Here is a 12,509-nt window from a genome sequence, read left to right as displayed (position 1 = left end):
ACCACACTGAGCTGCACCACTGAACCACGGTTCAATGTTGCATCTGTAAAATGCTCAAGTCAATTGCCAGCACAACAATAGCCTCACAGAAACACCCAGAAGATTAAGGTGGAAGATGCCAGTACTGTGAGACTACATAGAGGGACTGCTGTGATACTGTATGGAACCTGTGCCATATCCAGCCTATTGTCATGCTCATGAGAAATCTCCCCAATGCTGAACATAATAATCATCCAGAGGTACAAGGATTAAGATAAAAGAGAGACATTAACATATTGGGGGGGATATAATACAGTGAGTCAGCAGCAGAGGACCAGATATAAGTTGACAAAGGAGATGCAATTGGGTGTGGGCACAAGTGAATCCCCGTTATGCTGAACAGGTTCAAGACCGCACTCTATAATGTGGTGGGGAGCTTTGACCCAGGTGATGGGGCACCAGGGGGACTGGGACCAGGGGTGACATCAGGCCTTCCTGTGGCTCCCGGTGCAGCCCGGGGAGGACTTCTGCCGGGCTCTTCGAAAGAAAAGGTGAGATTCCATTGTTAGTGGTACTTTATTAGCATTGCAGTTGTGGATGTTTGTGTTCGAGCAATCCTGACTAATGTCTGACGTATCGGAAAAAGTCCGGGGTAGCAGGGGGAAGTCCAGGTGTTGCTTTTATACGGAATGGCTTGAACGCCAATTAGTCCGTGATAGTGAGGTTTTACTGTATATAATAATGCTGCGCTGTACACGGATAAACGTGTCTTTTATTTACCGTATTGTGGTGAACACAGCTGAAGTGGTCGGGCAGTCCGGACCACATCTGGGTTTATCGAACTCATTCTGATATACCGGTATGAGAATTTAGTTCGATCAGTTCCTCGAGTCTGATCGAAATGAATTCCAGTACGGTATATTGAAGTCTGTTATATCAAGGTTTTACTATATATAAACATCCCTTAACTACCTCCCTTTTTCCTAAAAGAAGGATGGTGGAGTGCAGGCAAAGGATAAATTGAGCCTGCAGTACTCTGGGTTTTTGTCCAATGATTCTGGGATTGCAGCTGCAACTACTTTCCCAGTTGATATTACGTGTTGTAGAGAAGTTTTGGTATTTCCTAACACATCCTTTACTTAAAACAAGGACTACTTGTATGCAGTATTTTGGACACAGCTGTTACAATATGCACATGTTAAGACGCAGTCATCTTTACCTTATCCCAGTATAATGACTGTCAGGAATTATTTGCTGCATATTTGTGGAAATATAACATGATGATAGCTGATCATCATTTTGATAAGGTCAGTGTTTTGTTTATATATATACGGTATGTACTCTGCCTTAGGGTAGGAAAGGAGGTCCAGATGATGATGATGATGATGTATGTATACTGCATTTCAGCATATGCCTGTTGAAACAGGTACTTCTGAAATTGCTAGTTTACCTTAGACTCCAGTATAAGCAAGACACAAAATTTTGCAGAGTGTGCGCTTCCCATACACACGACCTCACTTTCTACAACTGGGTTCTGAGGATGAGATACAGGTGACAGCAGACCATGCCATGCGACCCATTATCTGCCCCAGGGACATATCACGCCTGCCCTGGAACACTGGATATGCTGAGTAGGTTCTTGTGTGTGGGTTTTGCATTTTGGCTACTTATTGTGCAGCATGTGATGTGGTGTGTGGGATGAAGAGAAGACGGAGGGGGGGTGCAAGGAACAGCGTGGTGGACTGAAGAGGTGAGACAGGCTGTGGCACAAAAGAAGAAAGCATACAGTGAATGGATTAGAAATAGGGGTGTGGAAGAAGTTGAGAGGCGGAAGAGAGAGTTATATGTAGAAAGAAAGAGAGAGGTGAAAAGATTAGTAAGAGAAAGTAAGAAGGGAGTGGAAGTGAAGTTAGCAGGGGAGTGAAAGATAAAAATGGTAGATTACTAGTGGAGAAGGGAGAAAAAGTGAGCAGATGGAGAGAACACTTTAAGGAATTGTAGAACATAGAGGATGGAAGTACAGTGCGAGTATAAGTGGCTGGGGAATGGCTGGGAGAAGGAAGGAGGTGAGAAGACAGGAAGAAATCAGTAGGATAGAAGTTGTGGTAGCAATGAAGAAAGTTAAGTTGGGGAAAGCCCCAGGAATTGATGGAGTGTGTGGTGAAATGCTGAAGCATAGGGGAGAGATAGTAGTAGAATGGATGTGGAAGATGTGCAGATTGGCCTGGGAGGAAGGTAGAGTCCCGGAGGATTGGAAGTCGGGTATAATTATTCCCTTGTACAAAGGAAAAAGGAAAAAAGATGTGTGGTAATCATAGGGGCATTTGTCTTCTTAGTATAATAGGAAAAGTGTATGGTAGGATACTTATTGACAGTTAGAGAAAGAACAGAGGAATTAGTTGGAGAAGAACAGGGAGGCTTTAGGAAGGGAAGAGGTTGTGTAGATCAGATATTCATTCTTAGATCTTTAGTGGAAAAGTTTATAGAGAAGTGATAGAAGTTGTATGCAGCTTTCACGAATTTGGAGAAAGCATATGACAGGGTGGATAGGCTAGGATTGTGGAAAGTATTAAGAATTTATGGAGTAGGTGGGAAGTTGTTGAATGCTGTGAAGAGTATGTATGATTGTGCTAAGGCTGCAGTGCTGTGGATGGTGAACTGAGTGAATTTTTCTCTTTGAAGGTTGGGTTGAAACAGGGATGTGTCGTCTCCATGGTTGTTCAATCTGTACATGGATGGGGTAATAAAAGAGGTACAAGGTAGAGTAGTGGATGTTGGAGTGACCCTGGTGAGAGAGGGTAGTGTTTGGAAACTCCCTGTACTGTTGTTTGCAGATGATATTGTGTTGTTGAGTGAAGACGAAGGGGAACTGCAAGGCTTGGTGGATGAGTTTGGGAGTGTGTGTAAGAAACGGAATCTAAAGGTGAATGTAGGGAAGAGTAAAGTGATCTCTTTGAGAGAGGTGAAGTCAGTGAATGTACAGTGAGGTTGGATGGTGAGGAATTGTAAAATGTGAGTACGTTTAAGTACCTGGGGAGTGTGATGAGTAAGGATGGAAGTTTGGAGGGTGAAGTGCTTGAAAGGGTACAGCAGGGAAGAAAGGATGCTGGTTCCTTGAAAGCAGTGATAAGAAACAGGGAAGTGAGCATGGAAGTGAAAAAGTTACTACATGACAGTTTTGTGATGCCAACTCTAATGTATGGAAGTGAAGCTTGGACGTTGTTGGAAGGACACAAGTCAAGAGTGTGAGCAGTGGAAATGAGTTATTTAAGAGGAGCCTGTGGAGTCACATGGAGAGACAGGCGGACGAATGAGGATATAAAGGAGTGTTTTGGTGTGGATGTGGATGTGATAGGAAGCATTAGGAGGGATACACTGAGGTGGTTTGGCCATGTGGAGAGGATGGAGGGTGAAAGACTGACGAAGAGAGTGTATGTGAGTGAGGTGGAGGGGGGAAGAGGGAGGAGGAGGCCGAGGATGAGATGGAGGGATGGAGTGGAGAGGTATATGAGAGAGGGAGGGTGTGAGTTGGGAGCAGAGCAATGAAATGGCGGGGGACAGGGCGACGTGGAGGCGATTTGTTTGTGGCCACCCCAAACGAGATTGAGGTATCTGGCAATAGATAGATAGATAGATAGATAGATTTTTTTTATTTTATTATTATTATTATGAATCAGCCAATCTATCAAAGGATGCCATAATTTCCTTTTAAGGAAATCCCCATAGTGAGGTTAGCCATGGTATAGCTGATGTTCTCAGTGGACTCCAATCCATAGAAAACATCAGTCAAACCAAGTGTCAAAACTAGCTAATTACTTCCCAACACTTGCTGGTACCCTGACTGGAGAAAAAAATAAAATAAAGAGGTGTGTATAATAACTGTAAGATTGTCAGAAGTAAAACTACAGACTTGTATCTGCAGCATCATAAATAATTTTTATAGAATTTCTTCATAGTAAGCAGTTATGGATGCAGCTGTTAGCATTTATTAACTGTTTGTGTTCAGGGATGTCATTTGTGCATTATTCTCTCTCTCTCTCTCTCTCTCTTTTTTTTTTTTTTTTTTTTTAGGAAAGAGTTTTTGAACTGGTTGAGTTAGAAGCACCCTTAATAATCCCCTTCAATTTGAGGGGCCTCTCTTGAGTTGAATGAAAGAATCTGATAGCAGCAAGAATAAGCTAGAATGAATGTCACCTGGATTCAAGGAATTTAAAACTACTCTTTCTAATCTGTTGTGCCCCCAATCAGAACCATCAACGCTGGCAAGTCCAAAGTGAATGAAGACCAGGCCGTGGTCCACAAAGGCCTGCTGACACGCACGGTGACATTGCAGCCCCCCTCTTCCCCCACCCCTCACCCCTGTCCCTCCAGCCCCCCACCACCTCCCCCCTCAAGAGGGACGCAGTCTCTAGTGAATGGCCACAATGGAGAGGAACCTTGGACTCAGAATTCATCCACACTTGGCCTCCCACAGTCTCCCCCACCACTCTCAGTCAGTCCTGCTGCTGAGCTCAAGGAGGACTTTGGTCAGTCCTCCTCCAGCCTGTTAGATCAGAATATTTCCTCAGATCAGCTACATTCCATATCTAATCCAAGCTACTCAGGTGATGTCAGTTCCTGTGATCACTCCAGTTCGCAAGATCACACCAGTTCTGCAGTCCACCCTAGTGGCCAGACCAAATCCTCACAGCTAAATACTGATCCCAACTCTTCACAACCTGTACAGTCCCTTGAGCCAGCCTCTCAGTCTCCTTTGCTACCATCATCACCTACCTCAGTCCCTGAGTTCCCTGCCACACTGCCAACCACTGATGCATTGGTACAGCCCCACACTACACAGAAATCTACAGCCATATCACAACCCGGCCTTGTCACACAATCTGAGACCCTTACCACGGCACCAAAGCCCTCTACAGCAACCCATGATTCATCCACCAGTCCACAACCCACCACCATTCTTCTCCAGCCTTCAGGCTCTTCACAACCCTCCTCCAAAGTCTCACAGTCACCTATCCCCACCTTATCGGAACCCCCCACTCCCACCACAGCGCAATCCCCATCCCCTACAAAAGACAAACCCCAAGCCTCCACCACAGCACCACCGCAACTGCCCACCACTACTGTCTCACTGCCATACTACCTGTTTGGTGTGTTTGATGGGCATGCAGGGTGGGGTGCAGCGGTATCAGCAGCGAATCAGTTGCATCACATTATCCACGTGAGTTACGGTATTTGTTGATATTGTGCCATATGTAAATAGATAAGATAGAGTGCCTCCCGCATACTGAAGATATTTATAGATTGAAGGATGAATTTTTCTTCTGTGAAATTAGAAAATTCACTAGTACTGTACTGTACAGTATATAAAACTTAAGTGTATAATGCATATAAATTTTTAAGTTTATATTTTATGTTATGCAACATAATGCTTTGTGTTTCCTGCCTTATGTATGTTTTTGCTTTTAGTCCAGGAGTTACTGAAGACAAATTGTGGGTTACCATAGTGAACTTGATAATTTTCTATGATGATTTACATCATCATCATCATCTGGACCTTCATTCCCACCCTAGGGCAGGGTGAGGAGTAGCAATGTCCAGACAGCCCAAATTTGCGCAGTCCAATGGGCCACGCTTCCATTCACTCATCATTCAAGCCCCCGGAATCCTGGCTTTATCGGATACGCCAAAAACATTCACCACATTTTGTAGCTTCACTTAAACTTATCTGACAGAGTCAGTCTGGGTGCTGCCACATTAAAAAGGGGTGCCAAATCCCTGATCATGTACTTCTCACAACATTCATCCAGCCAACTCAATCTCTTGTCAGTTCCCTAGCCTCACTGACTTCCAAATCTCTCTTTCTCACACACTCATCCACCATATCTCTTCACCTTCTCCTTGACCTACCTCGCCTCCTCCCGCCTTCCAATTCTCTCAGATATACCTTTTTCACCACTCTATTGTTATCCAGTCTCTCCACATGACCATACCATCTCAGTACACTCTCTTCGATTCTGGTGTCCACTGACTTCCTCACTCCACATCTTTCACGAATCACATTATTTCATATCCTATCCACCCTCTGTGCTTCATATACATTCCTCAGCAGTCCCATCTCCACTGTTCTTACTCTTGACTTTTCATTTTCATGCCACACCATAGTCTCACATCTATATGTTAAAGTTGGCACTAACACTCCTTCATGCAAGCCTCATGCAGCTGCAACACTCAAGTCTCTGTTTCTTATCAAGGCCTTCATTGCACCAGCTACTTTTCTTCCTTGTGTCACTCTACTTTCAACATCTTTTGCACATTTCCCTCTCTTTTCTATCACTGTTCCCAGGTATTTGAACTCTCACCAATTCCAGTCTCTCTCCATTCACTGTAACATCACACTGGGAGTCACCTTCTTTCTCAATAACCATCACTTTACTCTTTTCTACATTTACTCTCAAGGCACGATGCTTACAAACATCAGTAAAACTCTGCACTAGCCAACCAAGTAAATCATATCAGAACTTGGTATGACTTACTGTACATATTATCATAATGAAGGTGATAATGTTTTTTACCCTGCTAACATGCATTGCTTGTACATCCTTCTTCCAGGAGAAACTATGTGATGTGATAGACATCCTAATCCCAGACCCCCATGAACGATGCCGTGCACCCGGACCCATGTGGCCACCTGAAAGAGAAGTCACCATCGAGTCCGCAGTGACAGGCGCACTGGAGAATGCTTTTTGGCAGATGGTAAGGCAGGCATTTTCATCGTATTTGCTTTGTTATCAGTGTTTTGTTGTTGCCATCATCGTCGTCATCACCATTGTCTAATTTTTCACTATTGCGGTACTGTGAAAAAGAGAGCAACCAAAAACAGAAAGGTGAATGTAAGTAAAATGTAAGAACTCTACACACATTTGGAAAAGCCATTTATTTATGTGAAGGGAATTTTCATTTCATAAGATAATTATACTTAGACTTCCCCCCCCAACTCCTGCAGGACAGTATAATTGGGGAGGACCGACTGAGGTACTCATTAAACGGTGGATGTACTGCTTGTGTAGCGCTCTTCATCCACGGCCACCTCTATGTCGCCAATGCAGGGGACTCCCGGGCCACGCTTTCCCTTGCTGGCCACCCCCACCCCATGTCCTTCGATTTTACTCCAGAAACAGAGACCCAGCGCATCAGGAAGTTGGTGAGTGTAGAGGAAAAGTAGCATTGGTGATGATGGTGAGTGTTGGGGAGAGATAGCTGTTATAAAGTTGTGAGTGTTGGGAAGAGATGGAGATGATGAAGTGGGTGAGAATGTTGAAGAGAGATAACACTGATAACATTGATGAATGTAGAGGGGAGATATTGATGAAGTTGGTTAAAGTAGGGGAGGAAGAGAGATGAAGTTTGTGTGTTGGGGGGAAGTAAAAAGAGGTTAAGGAGTTACAGTTGTGAGTAGACCTAAGGAAGTTGGTGAGTGTTTGGAGGGAGGAAAGGATTGAAATGATGATGATATACTGTATTAAATGCCACCATGCCTTGACAGGGAGCAATGCATCCAGAACTGCTAGGGGGGGAGTTCACACACTTAGACTTCATTCGCCGGCCTCTGCGTCGAGAACTGGGGAAGCGAGTGATGTACCGAGACCATTACATGACCGGTTGGGCGTATAAGACTCTTACACCTGATGACCTCAAGTATCCTTTGGTCTGTGGTGAGGGCAAACGGGTGAGTCACAGTGTTTTTTGGTTCTTTGAGTAACCAGTTGAAGACAGATGTTGCTCGAACAATAAAGAAAGTGGGGGAGAACTGTTCTTGTTTACCTCTTGTTCTCAAGCCACTTTTGCTTAGTATTATAGTAATGTATGGGGTGTTTTCAGAGTCGTGTGTTGGCCACAATTGGTGTGACTCGAGGGTTTGGTGACCATGACCTGAAGGCTCAGTGCACATCCATACCCATCAAACCATTCCTCACACCAGAGCCAGAGGTGCAACTCATACTCTCTTTTTTTGTAGTTCATTCACTTTAACTTGGTCCAACTGTTCATCCTTTGAAGGTTATTTCATGTAGCTCAGTGGCAGGAAAAGATAATATACCATGCTATAATGGCCCTGTGTTTCCTTCATGGCATGTTTTCATGACTAACATCATATTCTAGAGTGTATCTCTTTCAATAACTCGGCATTCAGGATGGAGAGATGGTAATTTTTTGCATAGCTAAAGGGAACAGAGCATGGTACAGTAAACCCAGTCATGGCCTCTTTTGATTTAACTCGATCAATACCATGAGCCCCAGGTTCCTATGCTCCTCATAGGGCGACATAGGATTGGATGACGGATGGATGAATACTACGAAGGCATGAAAAATATTTTGGCCTATTTTATTAGGTGTTGTCTTGACAGCATTCTTGCATTAATACTATCTTGCCTAAATTTCTGGATTGTACCCTCTTATTTTGCTGCTCAAGAAGGATGCCTCATGTTCTACCCCCAATATAGCTAGGTCGTCCCACTGCCCAATTATATAGACATCCCAATAACTAAGCCATTGTATTTCAGGTTCGCAATTTTGATGTGATGGGAACGGAGCTCAGCGATGGGGATGTGCTGATCCTGGCAACAGATGGGCTGTGGGACATCACATCAAATGAGAGGGCTGTTGCAGTTGTGGCACACTCTCTTGGACACTTTCCTCTACACGACCAAAATAAGCACAAGTATAGGTCAGACGCCTCTACTGTATCTCTCTCTCTCTCTCTCTCTCTCTCTCTTTCCAAGTAACTTCAGTATTAAATATTGAATGGGGTATTTGTCATTTGTTTGCTTTAAGAAATAGTGTATTAAAAAACTGTAATGCAGTTACCGGTAATAAGATCATGAGTCTGTAGTCATCACATTGCACGTGCTGTAATCTTTGCATCACTTATTATCTTCATCATTATATGTCATCTTCTGGGAACCCTCCCAACAGGGGATGGTTATGCCAGGACTTCCTCCTGGCTACTTCATCCACATACCTCACTCACTTTGTCAAACACTCCTTTTCCTTCTTTTCTCTCACTCTTACCAGTATACAGTAGTGCTCCACTGTATTATTATCACTCATCATAACTGCATTACTACTGTTGTTGTGGTAATCTCTCTTTAACCACAGGTATACCAGCGCTGCTCAGGACCTTGTGATGGGATCACGAGGAAAGCTGCGGGACCGCAACTGGCGCACCAGTGATGACAAACATGCCACCATTGATGATATCTCTGTGTTTGTGATACCTCTCAAGCTCTATCAGGAGGTACACAGGGCATGGATGACAAGGCAGGAGGCTGGTTGGGACCAGGAGTGTGTTAGTAATGGTGTGGCAGAGTGCAGTAAAGAGGCCAGTAAAGAGCTCAAGTCACACAGTGCAGAGAGGGGATCCAACCCAACAGGGGAATCCAAAGAAGCGGGAGAATTCAGCTTAGCCGGGGAATCCTGCGATCTCAGCCCTCATGAAGATTACTTTAAGAGTGAGTCACGTGAGGATGCACAAACACAAAAACAGCATTTGCATTGCCACTCGAACCAGCCCTTAGATGCCACCTAGTAGAGGATGTGACATCATTAGCTGTTGACAGTTCAATAGAATTGTAAACTAGTCCTGGCTTTGTGATCCATACTCTTGAAAAGCTCAGCACCAGGTGTTTGCCTAGCTTCATGAGCATCACATACACAAGTAGTGGTTTTGATTCACCAGCTGCACCTCTAAAGCCATGTATAAAAATTTCGTCTGCATGAGTGTTACATTTTCTAACAGGCAGTACCAGTACTGAATTATTTTTCTTTTTCTTTACTGTTGAAGAAACTTCTCTTCACTGACCCAGGTGCAGCTGGAAATAGTAAAACATTTTAATCTAAGAGCTGAAAGTACCGTTATAAGAACAAACTATTGCTGACCCTTAATAATCATGTTCTACTCATGCATTGTAAAAGATCCCACACTTTTATCACACAAAACATCCTCAGGTTGTTGCAGTCTTTTCCATATGAAACTTGGAAAGATTATTCCAATTTGAATTCTAAGTACTGTACAGTAAACTCCTGATTATCCAGCACAGCATTATCTGGCATATGATATTATCCAGCCCAGCTAATGGCTGAATTGAAATGGTATCTGGCTGTAAGCATAAAATTTTGACATTGTCCAGCATGAAGGACCCCATCTTCTGGCTAAAAGTACATTATTATCCAGCATGAGACAGTTGTTGTCATCAAACATCCAGTTATAATCACAAAAGTAGAAATTACAGAATGAAATATACGAAAAGAATGGGGTTATACTGTGCTGTAATATGAAAGTGGTGCAATGTTGAGGGAGGGAGGGACGGACGGCTGACGGTTGGCAGGCCTCGCACCTCACAGGGTGTTGATGGTGGGCAGGGAGGAGAGATGCAGTGGTAGGGAATAGATGAATTTTGATTGGTTAAGGCAGGGGGGGGGGGAGAATTCTAATGCAGATTTTTCATTGGGATGCAGCAGGTAGTTTGATGTTCTTTCACTCTTCACTGTGTTCCTCCACTGCTATGGTGCTAATATACAAACGAGCCTACATTGCACTCTAAATCACTTCTAAAACTTGATTATTGTAATGGTATGGTATGGACATCAGTAATCATACCATAGTGCTGTGTAATGCAAGACACGTGTTTGTTAAGGGTTTTACAATGCATGTGTTTATACAGTACTGCCGGGTGAATGAAAACAGGTCTCCCAGTTGGGGAAACTGATGTTATCGTGATTGGCAACATGAAATTGCTTCTGTACATAAAATTACAGTGTACATAACAGTACAGTACATTGTAGTATTTTATTAGGAATGCCTATTAGCTTTTTTTTTATTTTTATTTTTTTATTATTATTTTTTTTTAAGCATTTTGTAGGGATTAGACAGTGGATAAGTGTTATAGGTTTGGGGGTTAGGGGCATTTAGGGAAGATTTTTGCATAATGCGGTATTTTGATGGTATCCGGCAGGCCTTTGGCTCTATTACACTAGATAATCGGGAGTTAACTGTTCTATTATTTTAACTTTTTCTGTTTGTGAATGCTATCCATCCAGTTTACTGGTTTTAGTGGAAATCAAGGCTAGGACAGTGATGATGATGGTTATTGATGGAGATAGACCATTTGCAGAAAAGGGACCCAGTTTATAAAAAGTTTTTGCGTGTTATTATTTGTGGTAGGTGGGGGCGCTCACCATCCACTCACTCAATGTAGTGCTGCTTTGGGAGTCTGTCCTTTCCTCTCTTCCTTCCTTCCTTCCTCGTCTGTCTTTGTTTCCTTCATTCTTTCCTCCTCCTCCTCTTCCTGCCTACTGGTGACTTTACACTCCCTCTTGTCTTTCCTTCATTCTTTTCTCTTCTTTCAGTCTTTGAGTGACTCTACACTGAGTGACAAGCCAGATGGTTTCCTGTACACCAGGAAACCATTTACTACACTGGGTGTTAACCATATAACCAAATTATGGCGCATGGCAGTTAAGTGAGTAACTAAAGCTCTCCAATGGGATTGACCCTGTGCAGGTTTATATCCAAGAGGTGTTGGGGTTGTTTCTTACTAATGTAATGCCACTCAGGGGTGAGTGAGGCTGGTCACTCTCATCTTAAATGTCCAGACCAACTTGCTGAGCCCTGGGCTTCTACGCTCCTCATGGGGCAACATTGGATTAGATGATGGATGGATGGATGGTCATTATTATCATTATTATTATTATCATCCATCCATCCATCCATCCATCATCCAGTCCTATGTTGTCCCACGAGGAGCGTAGGAGCCTGGGGCTCGGCAAGTTGGTCCTGACATTTAAGATGGGAGTGACCAGCCTCACTCATCCCTGAGTGGCATTACGTGAGCAATAAACCCCAACCACCCCGTGAAGATAACCCTACACAGGCTCAATGTGATTGGAGCTCCGTAATTACACACTAAACCACTAGGTGCCATAATTTGGTTAAATGGTTACCATCCAGCGTAGTAAATGGTTTTCTTGTGTACAGGAAACCATTTGGCGTGTCATTCAGTGTAGAGTCACCCATTGGCAGAAGGCAGAAGAAAGAATGAAGGAAAGAAAGACAGGAAGGAAGGAAGAGAGGAAAGGGCAGACACCCAAAGCAGCACTACATTGAGTGAGTGGATGGTGAGCATCCCTACCTAACACCATTATTATTATTATTATTATAATTATTATGATTTTCCTATACCCCTCATGGGGAAACACAGGATTAGATGATCAGTGAATGAATGATTAATTATTATTATTATTATCTTCCCCTCCATCCATCGAGTTCTTTATTTCCAATACAGAAACATAGGATCCTAAGGCTGGCCAGTCATTTCTGACATTTAAGAGAAGAATGACCAGCCCTTTTTTTAATATTACTATTGTTATTATTATTATTGGAACCATATCCATATTAGCATAATCTTTAAAAATCAAAATGGGTTAATGCCTGGAGCAGAGACTTTATTAACTGTATGGGCTGGTTCCCTCACTCA

General features: G+C 43.3%; 1 protein-coding gene across 1 annotated transcript; it reads left to right on the top strand.

Annotated features, from left to right (window-relative positions):
- Nucleotides 1-371: 371 nt before the first annotated feature.
- Nucleotides 372-9,562, top strand: LOC145401070 (uncharacterized). The gene is made up of 10 exons (XM_080273441.1): nucleotides 372-530; nucleotides 1,468-1,610; nucleotides 4,228-4,308; nucleotides 4,351-5,197; nucleotides 6,589-6,732; nucleotides 6,983-7,180; nucleotides 7,523-7,705; nucleotides 7,858-7,965; nucleotides 8,538-8,701; nucleotides 9,133-9,562. Exons 1-10 carry the CDS (start codon nucleotides 372-374, stop codon nucleotides 9,560-9,562), a joined length of 2,457 nt encoding a protein of 818 aa, XP_080129567.1.
- Nucleotides 9,563-12,509: the final 2,947 nt, after the last annotated feature.

The sequence above is a fragment of the Coenobita brevimanus genome, chromosome 54 (genome assembly GCF_032717465.1).
Source record: "Coenobita brevimanus isolate Jiangsu-jjx chromosome 54, ASM3271746v2, whole genome shotgun sequence".
Taxonomy (NCBI): Eukaryota; Metazoa; Arthropoda; class Malacostraca; order Decapoda; family Coenobitidae; genus Coenobita; species Coenobita brevimanus.
The sequence above is the reverse complement of the archived record's forward strand: the minus strand, read 5'-3'. Positions and strand labels throughout refer to the sequence as shown.